This window comes from Athene cunicularia (genome assembly GCF_003259725.1).
Source record: "Athene cunicularia isolate RWA chromosome 10 unlocalized genomic scaffold, athCun1 chr10_part1, whole genome shotgun sequence".
NCBI classification, from domain to species: Eukaryota; Metazoa; Chordata; class Aves; order Strigiformes; family Strigidae; genus Athene; species Athene cunicularia.
Window position 1 is genome coordinate 10784034 of NW_020799112.1, and position 25535 is coordinate 10809568.

General features: G+C 46.3%; 1 protein-coding gene across 1 annotated transcript; it reads right to left on the reverse strand.

Annotated features, from left to right (window-relative positions):
• PLEKHO2 (pleckstrin homology domain containing O2) lies at positions 1–24456 on the reverse strand. Its single transcript, XM_026856052.1, has 6 exons — positions 24412–24456; positions 23896–24048; positions 17181–17297; positions 9802–9906; positions 7172–7270; positions 1–4697 (listed from the first exon to the last, which is right to left on the reverse strand). The coding sequence occupies exons 1-6, from the start codon at positions 24454–24456 to the stop codon at positions 3459–3461; spliced, it is 1758 nt and encodes a 585-aa protein (XP_026711853.1). The 3' UTR covers positions 1–3458.
• Between the last annotated feature and the right edge of the window lie 1079 nt (positions 24457–25535).

Below are 25535 nucleotides of genomic sequence, written 5' to 3' on the forward strand. Positions count from 1 at the left end.
TTTAAAAGAGGGGTTTATTGCCAAATCTCAAAGCTCTTTACAAGCAGGAGACAAAGTGCTGTCTTTCCACAGGCTGCAGCAGCTGCTTTTCAGATAGTCATCCACATTTGCTTGCTTGCAAACTCACTTCCTTCCTGTCACAGACATGTAAACTGGTGGCACGGCCCAAAACACAGACTCACACCCCAGCGCTCCATGCCCAGACGGTTTTCAGGCACAAAAAACCAGCCTTAGTGCAGCCAGAAATTAGATGTAAGTTTAAAGGAAGATTTAAACAAAAGTGCATGCTGGCAGGATGTACACAGAAAATGGAAGTTGCTGCATGAGGTCAGAGCAGACCAGGATCCCATCTTTGACTCTGGCCAGCACTGCCATTTTCAGAGGAGCATGTAAGAACACCCCAGGAGGCACCTGGCTCATGATGAGAATGAGAAGAACAAGTGAGAAAACTGCAAAAGGAACATGATGTGTTTTTTCCTGCAAAGTCCACGTGAATTAGTCTTAACAGCTGGGCTAGACATCTTAGGGTGAACTGCTAACCCTATTAGAAAAAATAGTTAAAACCAAAGAGTCTCTAACATAGGGGTTTCAGCAGTAGAGTTACTGGGTGCTACAGAGATTCCACTTAAGTTATACCTATTTACAAGACATAATACAAATCTATCAAGTTCCATGAGTACAGCAAATATAGTAATTAGCTGTAGCTTGTAAAATGATTTAACTTGCCCATTTCCTAACAGATACAGGGTTTTTTATCTGTTAGGATTCCTACTGATGGGTATTCAGTAAAATGTCAGACATTTATTCTTTAGAATACTCAGTATAATATAAAAATATACAGTAAATATAAGCACATCCTGTAGGTTTGGCTGTAACAGATAGGGATGTCTGGGTATTTTCATCAGCGCTTTGCCAGATGGGTATCCACAGAACACACCACAAGAAAACACCTGTGAGAGCAAAAGCATTTGTATATAAATTAGGGACTGAGCTATCCCATAACCTGTTCTCAATTCTCCTGGGTTTTCAGTTCCAGGCTTTGATTTATCCACCCTGGAGTTAAGGACTGGCTTCAGCTTTGCGACTTAAACCTGTAGCCAGAGTTTGCTCTGGTCTGTGTATCTTCCTGTTAGTGTGAACTCTTTTTTTTCCCCATCTGATTCATCTCGTGTTATAGAACTGCATCTTGCAAAAGCCTGCCTGCTCTCTGAAGCTGATGTCCCTCGACTTCCAGTGCACACCAGGTTCTGACAGCTCACATTCATACCACACAGTGTTCGGTAAACAAAAGTGCACATGCAGAAAAATACATTTGGATAGCAGATAGGCACTGAATATTGTCTGTGTTATTAGCCCTTGTCCTAAGTATGTCTGGAAAGGCAAATAAGACCCAGGGTTCACATTGAATCTACAGCAGCAAATGACACAGATCCAGAGTGTGCTCCAGGCTGTGTGCCTGGGAGTGGGCTTAGGACATTGGAAACTTTTTGTCTCAAAGCAAAGCTTTTTGGCACCTGAGCCCTGAGTGTTTGACTGTGTAGAATTTTCCACGTGAGAGAATAACAAGTGAATTCCCATGCGATATTTATGGCTGTCTTGAGAGGGGGACAGACCACTGAAACCAAGGCTGGTTTAATCAAGAAGCAGAAACACCAGTTCTAGTCACTGTCTTGCTGGCTCTGGGTGGTGAAAAACAGGCTATTTGTAAGCCCAAAGCCAACATTTCTGTGCTCAGACCTGAAGTGCCCACTGCCTAGCTTAAGAAGATGCTCAGATGAAGCTTTACTGGACTGCTGCTATGGGAGGTGTTTGCAGTCCATTGCAGCCTTGTGGAACTTGAGGAATTATAAAAGAAAGAACAGAAGAAAAAGAAATGGGTAAGCTAAGAGAGCAGTGCTGGTAAATAAGAGAAAAAGCTTAGACAGCATGCCACTCCTTACCAGACTGGGAAGATCGCCCTTTTCTGTGCTTCCAGAGTCTGGCTCAAGTCAAGGAAGCCCTCTGGGCTGTCATATGATTCTCCTCGGAGCAACTATAGAGAATAGGGGAGGGGACCCAGTTCAGGTATGGGGCTATACAGCAGTGGGGCAGACATTTTATCAGAGCTGTAATCACTAAAAACCACAGGTACTGTGGTTGGTTTCAGCAGGTGGGCAGGGAAGCTGTGGGAATTGTGCTGGCGCCTTCTGCAGTGCCTTCCTCAGACCCTTCTGTAGCAATGCATTTTTATTTTAACATACTTAAGCCACTGGGACCAGCCCCAGAGTTGTGCGTGCAAAATGCCTTTCCCTCCATGTACTCCAATTACAGATGTCTGTGCCAAACCATGGCTCTCAGGCTACCAGGACACAGCAGGTAGAGACGTGTTAAGTATTAATAGGAAGAGGGATCTCATTCAGACCTGCTGCCTGTGTGTGTGCTCCTGTCAGTTAACATCCCAGGACAACACAGGGAGCGAGCCCACAGCTAAAGGAACACACATCCCTAAAGCTTCTTAGCAACAGCTCTTCTAGGAAGCTGTTGGGGATCTCCTGGACCCAAGTTCTCCAAACACCTGGCTATTTGTTCCCAACAGTGATGAAGGGATCAGTTACCAGATAGGTATGGTCCTCAATAATAAACCTGTTGTGCTGCTAGAAGATGCTCCTTCAAAGACCAAGTGTAACCTCTTTGCCTCAACTTCCCTATTACTGAAACAAGAACAATTAATACTCGCCTGGCAATGATGCACTGAGACTTGCGTTCACTTAGGCAGTGCTTAGCATACCTAAATTTCTGCACAGCCAGACTCAGAAGAGTGCCTGCATACAGCTGCTCCAGATCTGAAGACATTCCCTGTAGTCAGGAGTTGGCCAGTTTTGTTTGCCTCTGTGTGAGGTCACTTTTTAACTGTGGATGTGGTTTTATGAGTATCTTTGGAGAAGATTAAACCATATATCTTTACATTCCTAGATGTCACTAGGCCAGGTGGTCTGGGAAACCTTGCCAACAAGTGAACAAACACTGACTACATTTACCCTTAAATGATTTAACTGGGAAAACCCGATGGGTGCCAGTGCAGTCTGGTATCTGCTTGTCTGTAAATACACAGACAGGGGCTTTTGCTAGAACAGCCATTCTGCTCCTTTTAGACATCTGGCTTAGTTTGATTACCAGGAATTTTTAAGGCCTGATCCATTGAAAGGACTTGGAACAGAGTCCTCAGAGAGCATTCACATTTTCAAAACCATTCAATGTCCTGTAACCTTCTGCTGTGCTAAGAGGATTAGAACTGACTGGTATGTACAGCATGAAGAAAGAGAGAAAGATGCTATAATTGAAAGCTCAATTCTGTCCCATAAACATGGTGTGTGCACAGCAAAACACCACCTTTTAAACACTGGCCTAGCAATGATACAAATCATAAATGGCAAATGTTTAGCTTTGATTTTGAGAAAGAAGTCTTGTTGGAGAGTATGTCAGGGAGCACTTCTCCTGTAAAGAGTCACTAGATCCTTTTGCTTTTCTTTCTGTTTCTGTGTTGCTTCTTTTTTCAGTTCTCCAAGACCTTTAATTTCTTGCAGAACTTGTGAAGCTTGCCGAAGTTGTTCTACTGCCTCATTGAGCAATGTCTCTGCCATCACTGGGGGTCCATTCCCCTCCTGGGCCTGTTCCAACCCTTCACGTAAAACCTTCTGCAGAAGTTTTTCTGCCTTTTCCCTTTCATTAGCAACTTTCTCCTCCATTTTAGCTAAGCAATGATGGGAATCCTTCAGGAAACCTTGGCCTAGAAGTGCTCTCTGTGTACTTTTGGAATCAGACAGCAAGTCTCCCAGAGAAGAACTGCGAAGTTGGAGACGTGAAGTGCTTTCTACAGACTCTTTCTTCTCAGTAGTTGCTTGTACACTCTCATTGCCTGTTTCTGTAGCTAAGGAAGTCTCTGTCTGTTCTGCTGAAGTTTGCTGTTCCTTCTCGGCAGAAGTTCTCCCATTTCCTTCTTCAGTTTCAACTGCTGGGGATGTGAACTCTGCTACTTCACTGGCTGTGATCCCGTTCACTGGGAGCTTGGAGCTGCCAGACCCCAGGCCTTCCCCGCTCTCAGCTTCCAGATCACCATGGCTAGAGTTCATTGTGGCGAGCATTTTTTCTGACAGAACCTTAGGAGGAACAGGAGGCTTTGTAACATCTACAGCGACAATCTCAGCAAGGTTGTCTTTGCTACTACCTCCTGATGATTTCAAGTCTTCTGTGTTTTTAGGATAAGGAACTGGTTGGTCCCAAGCTACTTTTAGCTTGTCTGGCACACTCTTAGGAAGAGGAATTGGAGCTTTTGCTACACCCCTGTTGCTGACCTCAGTGAGGTTCTCTCTGTTCTCCTCACTTGGTGCTTGGGATCCTTCCACATTCTCCTCTGGACTTAGAGAGTCCTCCTCCTTGGCATTTACATTGTCCTTTGATGCTATGTCTGCCTTAAGCTTCTTATCTGGAGGCATCAGAGGAGACAGAGGTGTTTTATGTTCCTGGTCAGGAACATTGTTCTCTGCATCTTGGTTTTCTTTTGTGCCAGTGGGTTTTATAGGTGGCATTGGTGGCTTTGGAGTTTCTTTCTGAGGTGGTGCATTGTCATTTTCACTGACAGTGGAATCAAAGTTTGGTGGTCCATTGTCTACTACATCCAGATCTAGACGCAGGATACCATCTGATGTAGACTTGGCAGCCTGAAACACAAGAGAGGACTTTTTCAACATCTACCCCATCGTTAATCGTGTGCTCCATCCTTTAACTTCAAGTTAAAATACAAGACCCTCACAACCAGCATGGCAAGCGAGGGGTTGCTGCTTCACACATCCACCCCATTTATACTTAAATCCATTGAAACTGCAAGGAGAATCTGATCACAAAAAATGGTGCTCTTAAGAGCAGCTTTTTCTATAGCTCAAGAGCAATATATGGAGCTTGCACTTCTTTCATGCAGCACCACCCTGTGCTACCCTCTAAGAGCAGCAGCCAGCTCTACCAGCATTAATCTAGTAAGTGAAACCCAGTGTGATCTGCTATGCTAAAATTCAGTGAGCTATGATAATCACCAATACCAAACTTTTCACCCAACAAAGAAGAAAGTTGTGTCAAATCACATACATTGCAATAAATCTTGAATGAAACACTTCCATCCCCCTGCATAGCCCTGCTTTTTCCCCAGACCAACACATTACGTGAACATCATGAGCGTTTTGCTGCCAAGTTATTTTCTGCCTGATAGTGCAGCAACTTGCATGAGAATATCAAAGCCAATAACCATAAGCAGTCAAGAATTAGGACAAAAGCACAGAACCTATTTTACTACTTCCTTTGAGAAGAACATCTCAAAGTCTGTACCACAATAAACTTATTTCTTAGTTTTCTGTCAGTGCTAAGAACTGAGCTCTGCCATATTTTAATTCTTTATTCTGTGGTAGCTGGAACCCTCTACTCCCTTCATTTACCACATGTCTACCCAAAGCACACCTGCTTTCTGCTTCTGGGACTGTCTTATTTTTATATAAAAAACATATAAAAATGGTGACCATATAAAACAAGTCAATCTTTAGATCGCTTGGTCAGGGATACTATTGTAATACCACTGCCTCCTGCTTGCTTCTCCAACCTGATGTCATTCCTGTCTCACTGGGGCCAAGCCTCATCTGGTTAAACCTCCTCCTAACACAGACTGTGTGCAAATCACTCTAGTAGGGGGGGTTTCCTAAAAAGGATGGACTTAGTAAAGACATTGCAGCCGGTAAGCTCAGTGCCCCAGAGGGACAAATGCAGTGACAGATCCTATGGGAGAGAACCCAAAACCACACAAAGGCATAGCTGCAGCCAGGGCCAGACTCCTGCAGCGAAGAGAGTTTAGTTAAAGTCTCTCTTTGCCTTTTCAGCCCATCAGAGAGATGGAGGCAAGCTGCATCCTGGTGGCTTGGCCCTGACCCGTCCTCACCTGGCCTGCTTTGACACTGAAAATCATCGTTCATCCCATTTCCTTCACGATACTGCAGCCAGCAGCTGTGATACACATCTTTCTGCAGGCTCTATCCCCTCCCTTTCCCCTCATTACTCCTGAATTTGTAAGCTATTTTCCCCTGAATTTGGCTGAAGGTGAGAGGTCTTATGGATGTTAATACTGGAAGTATCTCGTAAATACAGTGAGCTGAGTAGGGGAGAGAGAGGTTTTTACTGCCTAGGGAAGTGCTTCCTACCTTACCAGACCCATATTAGGCAACAAAGAATCCACACTATTGCCGCTGTGACTTTTGTCATGTTTTCTTCTGCGGTTTTCTGGAGGAGTGGATGGGAATCTATGATTCATTCCCATGCGTTTCTCTGGAAGATACACTCTCCCTCCATTTCTATGCAAAGTAAAAAGTCTCAGGGCATCTCATTTTCTGCACGAGGGTCATCTCAGTGCTGTGCAGGCACATAAGTCAGAGTCTTGGAAGTTTGAAGAAAGAAGATTTGATTTAAAAACCTTCCTTGGTTGAGATTAATGCTCTGCTAAAATATCAATCTGTCTGGGAAATTTTTTCATAAATCACAGGAATCAAACATTAGTAAGAACCTCTCCCATGGAAATGAACTGCAGGTTTATTTTGTGGTGGTTTTTCTTTTTTTTTTTTTTTTTTTTTTTTTAAGTAACAGACCCAGAAAATCAGTTAAGAGCAGACAGGCTAGTCCATAAAACTGCCTGGGAGAATAATGTATTCTGCTTCAGACCTAAGGAAGGGCTTGTAAGCTTGAAAGCTTGTCTGTTTTTTCCAGTTAGCTTAATAAAAAATACAGCGTCTCCCCACAGGCCGTGCAGTTCTTCTACCTTTAGACCACTGTGGCTACAAAATCATCATTTCTTAGAAAATAAATATAGCAGCTTCAGTCTCTTCTGATTAAAGTGAAACTATAAGGGCTCTCACCAGACGGTGAAGAAGCTCCTGAGTTATGGAAGGCTAAATATATTGTAATGTGTTGCAGCAGCTACAGATCTATGGGAACCTGGAGCTTCGTTAAGAGAGGTGCTGGTGCAGTCGTTCCCAGAGGAAGCTGTTTCCCGTGTCAGCTGTCTCTGGGCTGTCTGTACCTGGGGTTTTCCCTGGGGTTTTGTACCTAAGTGGAAGGAGCAGCTCTTGGTGATCCCCAACCCCACCCAGGGGGGTGCACTTACCTCCTTGAGGTGACTTCTTGTGGGTGGCCTGCGTCCGTGGGTCATTTTCACTCTGTCACGAGTTACATGGTCCAAGGAAAGGCTCTCGTCTACTTTCACCTTTAAAAGGGGGAGGAGGAGGGAAAGGAAAGAGGAAGAGGGTCATTAATTTCTTAAGATATGTCTGCAAAGTTCTCACTGTCACACATGAAGGGATTCAGCGTTTGGATGAATATTTCACCGCTACAGTCTTTGCCTCAGACCTCAGTTACAGTATGCCTGCAAAGCCCTGCATGTATGTGATGGATATTTAAGGTATCTGTCCTATATAGAGCCATGTTTATCTAACAGACACTCCAAAGCAAATCATCCAACTTTCAGAGGTTTGTGACAGCTAACCTCCCCTCTACCTAAGGGGCAGGGAAGGAAGGACACAAGGCAGCTTTGTTGTCCTCGCTGCAGCCTGGGCTTGGACCAGCTCCTGCATGTGGCAGAGCATAGCACTGAAATCGCTGTTGCCATCTCAGAGGTGAAAGCTCATTAATAACTGTGACCTGACTGTGAACTGTATCAGCAGCGCTTTGTTACAGACCTTCCCTTCTACAGCTCTAATGACTGCAGGATGCTGAAGAGAAGGTGTGAGCAGTGACCTGGATTAATAGCAACTCTAGCTGAATTAACAAATTTATTTCCTGGAATCAGATAAGAAATCCACTGTCTCCCACACGTGGGGAGGGAGGTCCCAGCCCCCTGGCAGGTATTTCTCTGTGCTGGCTCTGTGACTTGCCCACACATGCTGCAATGGCTGAGGGCTGGAGCCTGCTCCATGCAGAGGGGCAACACCAGTGACCAGGGATGGTGAAATGTCAGCGTGTCCTTGGTTTGCTGGCCTTCATAACACAAGTTTGTATAACAGGAAAGCTGGTGAGGGTAAAATAGGATTTAAAGGGAAAAATGGGTCCCAATCCCTGGTTGATATGGCAGAGTGGTTTTACAGTTTTCAGTGGAGAACAGCTAATCCAAGCCAGCTGAGGGCTTGACCCGTTAGCTTGTGCCTGGCTTGTGTGGAAATGCTTTAAATCTGAGGTCTGATCCTTACTGGAATGAATGAGAATTAGAGGCTGGCTCCCTCTGAGAACCTGAATCCTTGTAAGGAGGATAACCCCAGGCCACAGGGCAGGGAGGTGACCTGAGATCTCACCTTGCTGTGCTGCTGCGGGGGTGTGCAGAGCTCACTGCCCACCAGTGAGCCACATCTGGGCCCCTCCAGGCAGCTCTGAGCTGGTGTGGGGTCCCTCCAGCAAGGGCTGAGCAGCACTGCATTACAGGACATCACATCTCCCACTCGCTGAAACATGAGAGAAGATCTGGCTGCTAAACTCTCTGCTGCTGGGTTTTATCTTCTCAGGCTGCTGCTAGTCCCAGCTGGTCCCTTTAATTCCAAGTGCTGCTTCGCACTCGGTCCAAAGGCCCAAGGAACTGCTACATCCCACTGCCAGCAAAAACCTGACACTGAGTGCCATTTGCTAAGGCAAAAAAAGAGCATGTTCCAGCCTCTTCTCCTGATTTTGCCCTCTGCTGAATAAAAGCAAAGCCCAAGCTCTCAGAGTTTGTATCTCTAGCACCATATCTGAAGCACTTAGCCTTTTTCTCAAAACTTACTGCTTTGGCTTCCATTGCTAAACAGATCTTGCCAATTGCTTCAAACCCTTGTTCTTGTTTCATTCCCATGATGGTGGTTTTGTGCACTTCCTTTCAGTTACTGAAACAACTGCAGAATAGATGCTGCTCCTTTGGTTTGGTTCAGGGCTGATTTGCCAGCTAACAGGGAGCAGGGCAAGGTTAGTCAGGCTCTAGGATGTGCAATTTTCATCCTTCCCTCTGTGCAGCAGGATGGGAAAAGAATTTGAGAGTGCAGGTGTGCTGGGGCCTGCTGAGAGCCAGGCAGGTTTGGCCGGGGCCATGGAGTAACTTTCCACCAGACTTCTCTCCAGTCTGCAGGCGGAATAGCTGGTGGACTGAGTCACTTCAGATTTTTCCAGTCTTGAAGACTGGGCTATGTCCTAACCAAATACCTCCATTACTAGGCTGCTTGGTGCTGAGGATCACGGCCATGTGGGGAAGACAAGTCTCTCCAGGCTGCAGCCCCAGCTTTGCACAACTCAGTGCTGCAGCTGCTTCTCTGCACCAGCCGTTTCCGTCAGGATTGGGGAACACCCTTGCATTCACTGATCCTAAACCTGCTGAAGCCACCACAGCCACTGACTTCGGTGAGCTCTTGTGCCCCTGTGCACCTCTGAGATGTTAGCTCTCAGCAGCAAAGACCACCCCTCCAGCACACTCAACCAGCTGCCCCTGCCTCCCTGCATCTAACCCTGGCCAGGAGAAAGGGAAAGGCAGCAAGATGTAGGTATGTGGAAAGGGCTCTCTACATGTTCTACCTTCTTGGGCTGGGAACTGAAGTGGCTACAAGCTCCCAGCCTGCAGAGATGCAACCTGCTTTGCCTTGAATACTATTTTTCCTTCAACCATGGCTGGCATGCAGGAAGGACAGGGAGCACAAGAGCCTGGGCAAGTTCTGCTTTTAGTTAAAAAAGCAGTGGATGATAACTGACACAGAAACACAGGACTTTGAAGACTGTTTCTCTTACCTCATCAAATACTTTGTTTTTGCCTCTATTGATCCCTTCATTAAGAGCTTTTATCCATGATTCCTTTTCTTCCAAAGTTGGAGCTTGAAATTTTATATCATGAACCTGCAAGAGCAGAGAGACAATTTTTGCCTAAGCATTCCTTGTCAGGACCAGAGAGGTAGCTCTCTGCTCTCTGTGTATCACTTCAGTTTCTATATAACCTCCAGTTCCAGCTTGTGTTTAAATTACAGATTCCTTTGTGCTTTGTCAAGTGCTTCACTTCATAGCTCCCATGACCAGGATTTTGTTATGCTGAACAGCTTGTTGCTCTAGTTTTATTTTTGAAACTAGTAACTAAAGTAGTAAGAAAGTAAGAGTTTCTTCCTTCTGTGAAACACTCAGAATAGCTCTTAAAGCAGCAGTGAGTTCATAGAATCATAGAATATTTCAAGGTGAAAGGGATCCATAAGGATTATCAAGTCCAACTCCCTGCTCCTCTCAGGGCTACCTGAAACCATATGACTAAGAGCATTGTCCAGACGCTCCTTGAACTCTGACATGCTCGGTGCCATGACAACTTCCCTAGGGAGCCTGTTTCAGTGGCGGATCACCCTCTCAGTGAAGAACATTTTGATAATGTCCACTTGGAACTTCCCTTGATGCAGCTTCATTCCATTTTCTTGCATCCTATCGCTCATCACCAGAGAGAAACTGTGTATACAGAGTCAGACTGAAAGCCCAAGACATTTTATTCTGGTTCAGATGCAATAAAGGACTTTATTTCCAACTTCCCCCCAGGATGCAAGCAACAGGAAGGCTGTGTGCAGTGGGCTCTGCCTGCTTCCCTGTTCCTGTGGCTCTGCAGAACAGAACTGAGATGGGAATCTGGGGCTCTGGCCTTGGCTGCCCTAACCCTGATTCAGCTGAGCACCGACGTGATGAGGCATAAGGGCAACAAAGCGAAAAATTAACCATATCTTTTTCTGCTTGCAAATGAAGAAATACAGCAGTGAATACTACAGACTTATACTTTCTGGGGTTTGAAGAGCTGTTCTAAGAAGGAAAGAGTCAGCCATACAAGAGGGAGCTGGCAAGAAGAAAGGGACACAAATGAGGGGGTGATGTCCAGCCAGCCAGCTCTCCCCTTCCTCCAGAGCAGTCCCATGGCTGTGCTCAGTGTTTCAAATCTCTTCCTGACCACAGCATGAGCAATAGGTAGGATGTTATTTCCTTCACTGATGTGTTCTCTGGGTGCCTCACCAGTATTATATAGGTTTGCCCCAATGTACACTTCAGGTGAGAAAAATGTCATCTTCACATTAGAGGTAGCTCTATGGCAGACCAGCTTGGATCCAGATAGCTCCATGCAGTGCCCTAATCTGCACTGTACAGGCACACAGAAATAATACTCCTGTGCTGAAGAACATCATCAAAGTTGCAAAACCAAGCACTTAAAATTGAGACAATCCCAACGTTGCCGGGACAGTCCTAACTCACCCCGCTGTGCATGTTCCTCTTAGCACCATCCCTAATGACAGGGGCGCCCCTTCTTACTGAGCTATCCCATCGTGTGTTTTATCCTCATGGGTCAATACGTCTTATTGATTGCATTCTGCACAAGCCCTGCCCTCAAAACAGAATTACTGATTCCCCTGACAATCTTTTCTTTGCTGCTTATCACTACAATATCTGGGGGCTTCATAAATTGCTTTTCAGAGCAACTGAAATTATCCACCTCTTACAGGTGGGGAAGTGAGCTACAGAGAGGCTCACCTAAAACACATACTAGTGGGGTCTTGTTTAGAATAGTTTTTTTGGGGTATTTAACATCCTATAGGTATTCTCACCTTCCCATTCAAGAGTAGTTGTCGTCCCAGCCTTTTTATAAATGAGGCCCCACATCCTGAAATCACAGCAGTGTCTATATAAAACAGGGACTATATAAAACAAGGATGTCAAAGCTAATGGTGACTGACAGTCAAATACGCTTAGCAGCTCCCTGGTTTGGTTACGGCACAACAAAGCAGTTTTGAGTCTCAGCAACTTCTGAAGGTACCATCAGAAATGCTGCAGAACTAAAGCCTCATCTCCTTACACCCACTCCTGCTGTTTAGCCAGAAACCGACTGCCCTTCCCTTCTGCATTTATTCCTCTCTTCAGTGCCATCATTTTACATCTGCACATCACAGCAACAAAGCGTGAGACTCTCACAATCAGCACGGGAAGCAGGGAGTTAAGAAGCAATTTGGGGAAAGATTATTTATTTGATTAGTTTGCACATAAGGTGATGAGACCACATGTCTTCCCCAGAGCTCTGAGAGGTTAGGGCCTGAACCACAGGCCTTGGGAAAAAGAGCCCTTTGTTTGGGGTGTAGAAGGGTCACGCTAACCAGGGAACCTAAGGGAAGGCAAAGCTCCAAAACAGAGTGACAGCCAGATTTCAGTTTAGTTCAAGCAGGCCAGTTTTTGTGTGTGCTTAAAAATATTTTTGTTTGGAAACGATTTTGCCCCAAAGCTTTGTGATTATAAAAGCTTATGAGAAAGCTCTACTTGTGAGCAGCTGAGCTGCTGCACTGCCTGGCAAAGACCTGGCAGCCTGCACCAGGGTTTAGAAATAACCGTACATGTTGTTCAAGGGAAGGATTCCCGCCTCACTTCAAGCTTCCTCTTCTAATGCCACTTTCTGTGTCTCATTCTCAACAAAAGCCTCCAGCCTTCTGGAGCTGAGACTGTGACTAAGCGCTGGTGTCAGCAACCCTGCGGCAGGGCAGAACGAAGCCTTGGGGGGATGGTTCATCATTAATGAGAAGCTAAGATGTCCCTCCAGCACTCAACCCTCTGCCATACAATGCAACACTGACCAACCGCCATGGCCACCAAACACAGACAAAGTGGATGGGGAGGGAAAAGGACTTGTGGAAAGATGCTCCCAAGGCATCAGCAGAAGGACCCCTCCAGTTTCCCAAAGGGCTGGGCGAGGAAGGACAAGCAGCTCTTGCATGGGACTCTGCTCCCTGCTGCGATGGGGCAGCACAGGCAGTGCCAGAGTCTTGCTGCTGCAGCCCTGCTCCCTGCTTGTGCATGTGACACAGAGTCAGCCTCAAGGCTTGCAGCAGGTTCCTCCCAGTATGCCCAGTCATCTTTCTTTGAAAACTTTTTTCTCCTTTTAGAACAATACCCACAGACACCCAGGAAGTGTCAGGCTGCTGGAGCTCTGAGGCTGGTGCTCGGGATGATGCCAGCCAGGCTCTTTGTTGCCTTGTGGTCCCTTGTCTGTCTGTATCCATCTGTGGCTCATGTCCTCAGCCAGGGCACTGGGGAGAGAAGGCTAACTCAAAGTGGGGTGCATGCTCTCTGTGAAGCATACGGCTGCAGAAGAGAGGCAGGAAGAAGCTGGAGGAGTTGGTCTCAGTCCTGCCTGGTGCTGGGGCTCTGTACACTAGTCTGAGCTCCCTAGGTCCTCTACAAACAAGGAGCAAATGAATTTATCTTGTCTGTATTTTTACTCATTTGAGTATTCACAGGTATCAGAGGATGCACCTGAAGATGGATACTCCCCACCAAACATTAAGCAGGGTCTGTTCTCCAGCAGCAATTTAACATAGAGAGTCAGTGACACCGATATAAGAGGGCAGCAGGCAGGGTAACACATTTGCTCTCCTTGCTAAGCCAGCTGAGACTGAGTCATACCATAAACAACAGGCTGGTGTGCCAGGAAAAGCTGTCATGGCTAAACCTAATGTGATAGTGACCATTGTAAGCCACGAATACAGACTATGCAATTTACTGTCAGTTATCTCAGAGCACAGCATGGCCAGTCAGCCTCTGCTGAATCACTGGCTAGATGTCATGCAACAAGAGGCTCACACATGGGGTCACTGTCTGTGACGGCAGCGAGCACAGTCTCCCTGATTGCCCCATGTCTTCTCGGAGACATCAGTCTCTTCAAGCAGTGACATTCTTATAGCTATGCTGACCCTGCTTTCTAGGAAAGAGAGGTGTCCCTGGGGTCAGTCTGTGGTACCTGCTCTAAATGATTTAACAGACAAGCTCTGAAGAACTGTACAGCTGCAGCTTAAGACCCTGACCAACACTAGCTCCAATTCTGCTAGCTGCTGCTGGTCTGCAGCAGAGGTGGGCGACAGAAACCTGTGCTTGCTCCTCAGCTGTTTCAGGGCAAAGCCTGATGCTGGTTTCAGTTTAGTGGGGCAAGGCTAAACTGGACTCTGAACTGCTGGTGAACTGCTGGTTTAGGCATGGGAATGTGTTCCCTTTTGCTGACTTTTGGTACGGGGTGGTCACTTCCAGCAGAAGCCAGAGCAGATCTGGGTCTATCATCTTAAACTACCAGGAGTCTATCTGCCAGATATGAGATCATCTCCTGCCTTCTTCTACATGCTTTTGTCAGGTTAGATCATGGAGGGAAAAGTGGAAGCCAAGGGACTGTCAGTTAGGGGATTCTTGTGGTTTTCTGCAGCTGAAACAAGAGCTACCTCATCCCTGGGAATAATGCAGCATCGCTGCCAAACTGGCAGACCCCAGGACAGGCTCCTCCATGCACAGGGCAAACGTGCCTTGCTGTGATCTACTGCAGCTTCTAGACTGGGGACCTCGTGAAGGCAGCTGCAGGTACCTCCAGAGTTGAATAAGCAATGGAAATTTCCACCCCTGACCACAGGTGCAGAGTTTGTGCCTGGCCATGCTAGGAAGGATGCGTGGGGAGCCGCAGTGCTTGCTCGTGGACTCTTTCCCCTACTGCCACCCTCTTTATTCCTATTCTTAAGACTTCCCTGCAGCTGAAGGCTTTCAGACCCACTGAATACCAGACTTGTGCCAATCTCTGTAGTCTCCAAGCAGTTTACACCAAGCATCGTTTACACTGCTTTTTGCATCATGAGTACATTTTAAAGTCTCCAGGCCAAGGCTGCTGCCCTTTCTTACAAGCTCAGCTCTCTGCATCCAACAGCTTTCATTTAATTGATGTGGGTGGAATGAAGTATTTGAGATTTCTAAGCAGAAGAGGTCTTTTGCACACTTCCAGCAGCACTTTGTTTCAGCTCTGCACCAGTGCAGGCATGTGACATGCTCATATTGTCACAGCTTAACAAAAATGTCATCCTTATGAACAGGGCAAGCAGAATCTGGGGTACATCCATCAAAGACAAGTGTTTAGTAAGGCAACCTATTTATTTGGGTGAAACTCTAGCTGCAGAGTAGTTTTAACTGACTGATTCATGTCATCTGCTCTTCAGTAATATCCGAAGCAAGATTTAAACTGGGATTCCCCTACAGCTAAACTGGGCTCCCTGTTTTCAACAAGGAAACTCCTATTTGTGCACTGAAACAGAAATTATCTTTCCTAGCTTATTCATAATTCCCACAAACTCACTGGTTTTCTGCATTCCTCAGCATTGTGCTCAGGAGAGGGGGCAAAAAAAAACCCTAACAGGATCTGGCAGGGCTTGGCAAGGCAACTCACAGGGTGATTTTAAACTGTGGATGGCAGCAAGCCTCCCAAATGGAAAATGTTTAGCTGATATATATCGCCACAGCTGCAATTTCAAAACAGAAGAAGGACAGTTGTGTACATTGGCCTCCTAATTGAAGCCTGTTCTAACATCTGCCAAAGTATGTTGTGTGTCAACACCCTCACCAGATTCCCAGCCAAAAGGAGGGTGGGAGGGGAGCTACAAACAGGGAACTTTTCATTTATAAAAGCCCTTCCTTTCACCAAAAGAGCCTTATAAAAAGTAGCCTCTATCTAGGTCGCCATTTAATCAGTGGCATGAAAAACAGCAGAGCTGTAAACTTGCCAGCATGCCAAAAGGATGAAGTTACCCTTTCGGGGCACAGTTTGGGCATATCTTTCTTGTAACAAGAAATTAAAATTTTAGGAACAGGTCTCACACCCTGTGTTGTTTCATGCAGCAATGAAGAGATGTATGCAGCTATTACATACTTCTCTCCACTTGCAGATAATAATAATAATAATTCCTACCATGCTGCCCATCTCAGCACACAGGCTTTTATTTGCCTCCCTGGGAATAGGTGTGCACTTGTAGTTACTGACTCCAGAAAACACACCAAGCCTGTCAGGGTTAGCCACTTTTGATCTAAAATTGACATTATTTCTGATTAATCCCATTACAAACTAAACACAAATTTCCAGGCTACCAGGGTGCAAATTTCCAGGCTACCATCATTTTGGTGCATGGTGCTTAATATGACTTTTCTCCCCAATACAGACTGCGCCTACTTGCAAAACATGATTCACCTTCTCTCTCCACCCCCACCTTGGTCCATGTGAGTGTTTTGGGTCAGGACAGTCCTTGTTTTGTTGTTCTGAATGAAGTTCAGCACAATGATGCTCTGAACTCAGCTAGGGTCTTATTATACGAATAAACACTAAGTGACTGGAGTGAAAGAATAAGCAACAGTGACAACAAGGACTAAACAATCTCCATTTATTTAAACAAAATGGTGATGGGGGAATGCAGACAAGTTGGGTTTTTTGCCTGTTCACATTCTTATGGAAATATAGTATGTTTTGTCCCTCACAACCTATCAGATTTGCATGGGCAGATTTCATAACATCTCTTAGGCCAATAAAATCACGTTGAAATTAGAAATAAGTCAAGGCGTGATGCCTCAAAGCAACAACAGATGCATCCTAGCCCATAAAGATGCTGAAATGGATAGCATGTAAGTAGGAACTAAGGAGAACTTCCAGAGACGTGTAGTGATGATGGACCTACATAGGAAGTAAGGGAAGAGTGTCATTGCATACAGTCAGTGCTCAGATGGATGTATAGCTTCTTTGCAACATCAGCCTGGTTGTTAGGTTCTGGATCTAACCAGATGCTGCGCAGGAAGCTAAAGATGTAGAGTTTCATAAATTCTGCAAAATAAATCTTTTCTCCTAGAAACTGTTTGGCTGCTAATAACTTCGCACTGGAGTCTCTCAGATCAATGGTTCCGGCTCCAGGAACTGTCTCAGTACATGGATCAGGGTCACTGATTTCACTGGAACTTGGGCAAAGCTGCAGCATGGACAGCTGGGACAGGGATACTTCCTGGCCCACAGCACATGGGGGAACCACAGGGAATGGTCATTCTCCACTGCTAAGGGAGTACTGGAAGACAGAAAAAGATAAGGCAGGAAGAATATTAAGAGGAAAAGATGGAGTCACAGGAAGACCCTTTCCCTGTGACAAAAAGAAAGTCTACAACACAGCATCATTCCTCCTTACACACTGTAGACCATTTACAGCTATAGGTCACTTATTCCAACTGCCAAAGAGCTAAATCTCAGAGCCTTTCACCTACTTTGGGCACAGCTGCCTGGGAACTCATTTTGGGGTTAGCAGACTTGAGGGTGATGAGAAAGACAGTCCTACCTTCTTACCCGGGGAGTGGATTAAAATGAAACGGTTTTTCTTTTTTAGTAGCGCACGCAGTTCCTGGCACTTGTCATAACTCTCCAGTTCCACTGTTTCTATGCACTTCTGTTCATCCTGCAGAGAGGGAATGAAACATTATTATGAATAGGAGGCATTGAAATCAATCATATACCATCAAACTCTGCATGTCTTCCCCTTGCATCTGTCTAAAAGCTCTTCAGCCTTAAAAATAGCCTGAATGCAGGCAGAAAACCCCCATGAATCAGGCTGGCATCTCCCTAAGAAAACACCCTAGTCTTTAAGCTACAGGCCAACTTGTGGCTAGTGGTCCACAGCGACTGAGCAAATAACATGTTGTGGATAGTAACACCAGCTTCTGACATCTCTGTTGGCCTCATCCAGGGATCTGCAGCCAGAAGCGCCTCTACCTCCTCCCCACAATGAACGCAGGAGATGTTATTCTGCATTTTCACAGGGAAGATGACACAAGTACCATGATGGTCCAAGCAGCCCCCCAGGAAGCCTAAGGCAGAGGGGAGGGCAGGCTGGTCCTCACACCAAAAAGATCAGCAGAAGCCACGTGTGACTGGGACACACTGCTCTTGCAGCCAAGCTCTGAGCTGTCAAAATGCTTAGGATTGGAAATACGGTCCCATACAGCCAGCACAACTGTCAGGGCCAGCGTCTCAGCGGGGAATATTTATCTCTGGTGTATCTCTACCGATGACTGCCGGCCACGATCTTGGCTCCTTTCTCCCAGTAACATAACTAAAATTCCACACGTGGTGCGTGGCGCAGTTCAGCTGCAGAGCACCATCCCTAATAGGAATCGCAGCGTAACGCTGGGCAGATAATATTCTTCATGTCTGAGTAGCCCAGAAGAGACCAGAGCTCGCTTTCGCTAAAGCATTACACAAATAAGCAGTGAGAATCGCAGAGCACTTCTTGCTGAAGTGCTTCAGTCAGCACACCTCATGAACCTCTCTATTACCATCCTGAATCAAAACTACTGGCCATGATCATCCTCAGCTCAGGCTCGGCTCCCAAGGCAGCTCCTCGTACCCATATGAGTTGGTATTTAGCAATTCCTGTAGCAGAGAGGGGTTGTGGGATGAGGAAATGTGTCGTAGCCAGGAAGCTGCTGCGTGGCTGGAGGCAGGGAATGGAGAGTTCAGAGGGAAGTGGGCTGAGGGGAATTTCCTCCCTTTACCACTTGACATTTAAGTCGCTGTGCAGAGTTCAGGCTGTGTTTAGGTTTTTTTAACCTCCTATCTGGGGATGGGGGCCCGGCAGAGCCGATGCTGGTAGACAGAGCAAGTTCTGAGCCACTGAGGGATGTCTGAATCTAATTTAGGTTTATTATTCTAATGACATTACTGTTTATTTCATTTAACACTGAGTAGGTGAACATGACCAGAGAACTGGGAAAATGTATACTAGGAGGATGAGGAGATTAATCCAGCCCAAACCTAAAACCTAGAAGATAAAATCCTGCTGACATTACTGAGTCCCTTGAAGGCACACGGCTCCTGCTGCAATCCTGGTATCGCAATGTCACTGCAGAAGGACAGGGATGGAAATAATAACCCCTTAGCGGCCAACAAATGACAGAGAAGGGTGAGGTCAGGAATATATGCCTCGGGGATGGGTGATCTCATCCCGGCCTTTGGTGGACGACCGCCCACATCACAGCCCTGCCGCATGGCTGCTGCGGTTACCAGCTCCAACGTGAAAGTTGGCTGGGCTCAGGACGTAGGTGGCTTGGCAGTGCTCTGGCAGGAGACCAGCATGAAGATTCCTGCCCACCCTCCCTGCTCTCGAGAGCAACTCTGTCCCCAGCAGAGCCCAGTGGCTCTGTGTCACCCTCCTTTCCACACCATCCTTCCTGCCTCTTGGAGGGGACCCTTCCCTCCAATCCCGTGCAAGCCATCCTCCACTTCCTAAGAACAGTGGAGCCCCAAGCTGGGGGACAAGAAGGACTTGGCAGGGCAGAGAGCTGTTGTTTTGCCATGAGATTGCCTCTTGACTTCCTGCTGCCCCCCTCCTCCCTGGGGAGGCTTTGGGGACTCTGGCCTGGCCAGGGAACAAGGGCAGCAAACATGGGGACATGCAGGACCCTGCCTCCCAGGGGCACTGACTTGACTGTGTGAGCTATGGCTCCTTCATCTCAAAGACCTGAACTTCTTGAGTAAGTTATCCTCTTTAGGGAAGGCGGAGAAGAAAGCAGACAGGGAAATAAGAAAACTCCATGTCTGAGAGCAAAGAAAAAGCATCCAAGTTCAGGGAGCGCCAGAATGGGCTTTTGTCTCTGTTTTACCTTTGGCAAGCAGCCATCCTCTCTCTGTGAGCCTACCTGGGTCACAAAGAGATCCTTTATGTTTGTCCTTCACCACTAAGATAAAGAGCGAAAGACCTGACCGTGTCACAGGTCTCCAGGTCCCTTCAGCCTCCTGGAGGTTGTCTTTCCTCATGCAGAGACAAGATTGCTTGAAAGTCCTACCCCGACACACAGGTGTCAGACACGTGTTCTGGACAAGATCCCACTCCATTTGGTCTCTAGTGTCCCAAAGAAGTTAAAGCAAGCCTTTTACATCCTCTCGAGACACAACGGTTGAGTTCTCACTCGGTGGTCACAACCTCCCTGCAGCACACAGCTCGAAGGGTTGTCCCATGGTGCTGCCCTTGATCAAAGCAGGGAATTCCCTTCAGGCCACCTTTCTCTTTTCTTCTACAGATTTTAGGCCCTGTTTTGTAAATTGCCTTTGTTCTTGCTGTAAGGGACAATCAACAAGACTCTTAAAATCCTGGTACAGAAACCCTTACATTCATGGTTTAACCCATTCTATTAGCTATTCATGGAGCAGATGCTGTGACTTCAACACATAGGCGTCTGTAAGCTTGGCCCTTAAGAAGAAAAATACTAAACACCTAAACCTATTAAGGCATGTACTTAACCAAAAAATCATGCTTGACAATTTCCTTAATGAAAATCTGACAGAAAGGGGAAAAAAGACCCACTGAAATTTTTATTTATATGAAGGTAGAATTTCCCACAAAGACCTCTTCACTGACACACATTCATGGGTGTGACCCTCCATTCAGTGTACAATATCTAGACTGGCTGAAATAATAATTTGCTTCTCTAAGAACCTCAAAGCGTTTTAATAAATCACTTCTGGGCATAATTTTACTAGGGGCAAAACACAGATATTAACTGCATGGCTGTTAAATGCTGAGTGGATCCTCTGGTCTCTGGAAGATCCTTTGTCTAGTAGGTTTTTCCCTGTCAAATAATACACTTTAAAAAAGAAAAACCAAACCAACAGACAAACACCTCTAACCATTAGCTGCTCTGTTTAGGGGAAAAAAAAAACAAACCCAAGACTGCTGCTCTCTAATTCATGGAGTGATGATACTGATCTGTGTAGTCTCTCTGCATAGGATTGCCTGTTCCTCAAGATGCTCTCTATGGTTTTACAAGGCTTAATTTTTATTCTGGCAAGAATATGTGAAGACAAGACAGAAACCCCATTAGAAAACAACCTGCTTGGTTCCACATGGGCCTGCACACAACCTGACTTCCTTGAAATTTCTGGGTAGTTTCTCAGGACCTGAGCACTCCAGAGCTGTACGTATTTGCATCAGTGCCTCCTTTCCTGACATTTGGGCATGTAATATCATACAAACATCTTGTTTAACTGAGTCTTCATTTACGTGAGGGTACAGATGTAGGGTGCTGTAGATGGAGGCACAGCAGATAACAAGAAATCCATCTCCCTTCATTTTACATCCGCTGAAAGAAACCTGAAGCCTGGTGGGATGACTTTCACCCCGCATCTGCTCCAGGTAATACAATACCATTTGCAATTTGTATTTGGAGGAGGCAGCTCCGCTTTAAACCAAACCAAAAGGCTGACTAACAGATGCAGCATAGGAAACACACTCCCAGGGCAGGTCAAGAGCACATTCCAGGAGATTACTATTGATGATGATAAATACAGTATTTGTGTTTTGCTCAGACTGTACTTTCCGGTGACACTGTACAATGTTATTGCCTGCATCTTGAGTTGGCCATCCCCTCTGCTTTTGTTTTGCACAGACAGACCTCAGCTAGAGTGCAGCCAACCTCATGCAATTGCATAAACAAGCATGCCTATGACAGGACTGCTAAAGGCAATATTAGCACCTCTTTATGAAGGGCTCAAACACATGAGGGACTGATAAAAGCACAATTTGTCCAAGTCACTAGCTCAGTTCCTGGAAATCTGATGGGCTCAGACCAGTTGAAATACTCAGACTCTAAACCTGCCCTCCCACACTGAAGCTGACCTCCCTCCCATTTAACCCATGCAGGTCTAACTTAGGATACATACAGAAAGATGCCTGTATTTCTGTACCTGAGGCTTTATGGCCTTTTTCTTTTTTTAGGGCCCCAAGTCAGCAAGCACTCAACAATCCCATTGTAAAATGTTTCAGCCTGAGGACAGTCTGGGATGCTGGATCCGTCTCCAGTGTCACACAAAGGAGGGCAGGATTATGGAGAAAGTCCAGTGAGGAAAATGGCAGCTGGAACTCCAGAAATAAAAGCCACCATAGCAAGCTGCACCACAGACTCTCGTTTAACATTGGGCAGGGCCCTTCTCATCTCAAAAAACTCAGCTACTCAGTTGTAAGATGGAGGCAGCAGTACTGCCCTAACTCACGTTTAAAGGAAGATAAATACAGTAATAAACATGAACTGCCTCAATTCTGTGCAACAGGACCCCTCCTGAGTGCAGAAAATTGCCATTTCCTTTAGTTGCCCTGTAGTGAGTCTGCACAATAACATGCTATCCTATTGTGCTCCCAGATAATTTTGTAGCAATTTCCTCTCCTAAAACATTTGACTTCACTGTAAGCCAGTTTAATAGCCTATAGATATTAACATGATCCCTTATTTACAATAATGGGACCTTGTAGCTACTGTAGCTTACAGATGCAATTTATTACAGGATGTTACCACAATCGGCAGGCTACCAGAAAACATTATGCCTGGTTGTTACAAATGCCATTTTCCTTGTTGAGATAATAAAATAACCCTTTAAATGATTGGGATTTTTCCTTCTTCTGAACGTCTGTGAAAATTAATCTTACTTTAAAAGCCTCCTTTTCCCTTGTGGTAATGAAAGCCTCCATATATCTCGTTTTTAAAGGCATGCCCTTTAAAAAAACCTACGTCATGTTTATAGATTTTGAATCTGTGAGTTCCTGAAGCTTCAACTGGAGTCAACAGGTGTCCGGGGCACTGGGAAGCAATCTGCAGAGAGTCAATTATCTGTGGGACCAGGCTGCATGTCCCTGTGTAAGAGAAACCCTCATCTCTTTGCCTGCTTTCCAAGCTGCTTATCACCTGACATTGACTTCTCATTTCATGATTCTTGCCCTCTTCATGACATTTCAAAACTAAGAACAAATGCCTCCAGAAAGATTTGGGATTCGGGAAGACCAGAAGCATACAGAGGAGGTAATACCCTTTAACCTAAACTGTTTGTAACAAATCTTCTTTATTAGGCAATAGTATGTTTTTTAAAAAAGAGAACCAAACTCATTTGTCAGTCCTGTTGTTCCTGAAACCATCGCAACAATGCAGCTGCTGAAACATTTCCCCATTTTTCTTCCCTTGACACATTGCACATGAAGCTTTATATGGCTTTGGCTTTGTAGCATCCTGATAACGACGAATGACCCAGATCCCCTTGTGCCAGACACCGTACAGGCACATGGTCCTTGCGCAGACCACACGGTGAGAAATCCTCCATCCTGTTGTACACACAAACTTCTAGCCACCCTATACCAGCGTGGCTTAGACTTACTATCTCAGACCTCTCTTGGTTGTAGCTTGTGCTCTGCACTGTAATTTCCAGCTTCTAGGGCAAACTCTGCTCTTGCAGAAGCCCTTTCCAGCCCAAGAACCAAGGGCCTGACTCAGGAAAGAGCCACCTTTGCAGCCCAGCAGGACCAGCCCTGAACTTCTCATTCTTTTCACATGAAGATGCAGGACAGATTTGGCTTAGCTCTTATTTCTCATTTGACTGGAAACAGCTCTAAATGAGGCCATGAACTTAAAGCATGCAATTTATCTAGGGAAGTCCAGGAGAAGGCTCCCAGGGGTCTTTTGCTCAGTACTGGCTCAAGTAAAGGGAAAAGATGAGCCAAATCCAGACGATGTCCCTGCTTACGGAGGACAGCAAACCTCACGATCTCACCCTGCGTCCATCAGTGGCTAAACAAAACCCTGAAGAGTGTGGCTAGCAACAATCTGAGCTGCTTGAGGGGTGCCAAACAGCTGCAGGGTTGCTTGCATTCCCTCAAGTGGCAGGTGGGAAGTCAGCCTGCTACAATCCAGTTTTATCCTTTAAACGCCAAAAACTCATAGCACATATCCTGCTTCCGCCCAAAGCTTTGCTCTGTTCGCCTTCTCACAGGATGTCCTGCCCCCTTTTCCTTTTTTTTTGGCAATCGCACTGTCCAAATCTTTACTGGTGAAGACATTTATGATACATAATATACTCTAAAATGCAGCTGTCTCTTTGTAACATTTACCGTTCCTAGAGCTAACTGGAGAAGCCCCTTTGAAAGGAATGGGCTGGAGGGAAGAATGAAAAACGCAGGAATGTGTGTCACTAAGACCCTGATCCTGCCCCTCATTCAAGGCCATTAGCTGCAACTGTACCTCATCCTCAAAGACCACGAGCTGTGTTTTCCGTAGCTGGATGTAACGATCCTTCCACAATCCCAGGAGCCCCCCACTGCTTTTCTTAATCCAGCCGTATTTCTCTGCAGTCAGAGCAGACTTTGGTTTCTCTGAGACCTCCTCCTTGGTATCCTGCAAGGGGAAAAGGGAGAAGGAATTACACCAAAAGCACTTTCCATCCATGTAATGAAGGTCACCAGAAAGCCTGCCGAGACAAGACCTCAGCACCCACCACACATGGTCCCACCACATCACAAGGGAAAAGACTGGCATGTCAGCTCCTACCCCAGAGCTGCCCCAAGACCAGGGCGTGGGCATGGACCCTGGCCACCCCTGGGGACACTGTTGGGGTGGCAGCAAGTCCACCTCACTCCTCTGCTCCCCTCCCTGTGGACACAAGCACGCTCCTCTCCGTTTTGCTCCTCCAGCTCTCTGATGAATCCCAGCAGGATGGATCCTGCTGACATCAGTAGAAACACTCATATTTTAGCCCACAGCCACTTCTACAAGCTTCTTCTCTATGTTTCTACGTTTGGTCATCACCCCCAAACCAACTCCTGTGGGCAAATCCATGGCACGAGGGCCAGAAAATGTTCACTGCAGGCTCCTGTGTGGTTTGTAGGCAGAGGGAGGGACCATCAGAGGAGGCAGCACCAAGAGTGGGTTTTTTTCTGTTCTGCCTTTAGCTCCTCACTGTTTGTCACAGCTTGCTCTCACCCACCCACAGCAACATGGGGAGCCCCAGCATCCCTGCACTGGGAGGCTGCTGGCTTTCCAGGCCTAGTTTTTACCAGGCCTTGTGTAACTTCCCTGCTTTGAAAAAAACATCAAAAATATCCAATATCAATATTCTCACCAAACAGAGAGAGGAAACCTAAGACAGGGAGCAGGGGCAGTCAGGCTTATTAGTTGACTGCCTTCACCAACAGACTGGGTTACAGATGAGTTTTCCTCCTCTCCGGTGTGCTGGAAGAGCCTTTGCAATGGCAGGATCCGTGTTTCCCCTCCCTTGGAGTGCCCTGCTGCTCCCAACACCCCATGGACCCCTCAATAAGCCTCTTTCCTTGGACTAAGGCAAGGGGAACCTCTCACTGAGCCAAATCCCCTTACCCAAGCACCTCACCAACCTTGTGACTTGTAAGGAGAGGCCAACCCCAAATCCTCCAGCCTCCTCCCAAGAGCCCCAATGTCCCCCCTGCGTCGGTTTCCTCCATGTCCCCATCTGTAATAGCAGCAATCCTGCTGCAGAAAGGCAGCACATTTTCACAAAAAGATGATGTGTGACAAAGGTAGAGCCTCAACCATCCCCAAATGGCCCTCACTAGCTGCTGAACGAAACCTTTTCTCATAGGCAAAAAACCCCAAGCAAAACAAACCGGCATGGCTGGAGCTCAGACATCATGTTTCATAACATGAGGAAATCCCATGTGCATGGAAAGGAGTCAGAGCTGGACACTCCCATGGCCAGGACAGAACGAGTGCGTACGGACGAACGCCAAAAATTTGGAGGAGAGCCTTGCTAACAAATCTGTTTTCATGCAGCAGACCTCCAACAAACATGCAGCTGCCATCAGGGTGAGCTGTTACTCTAAAGAGGGAACTCACACCCATAAAAAGAG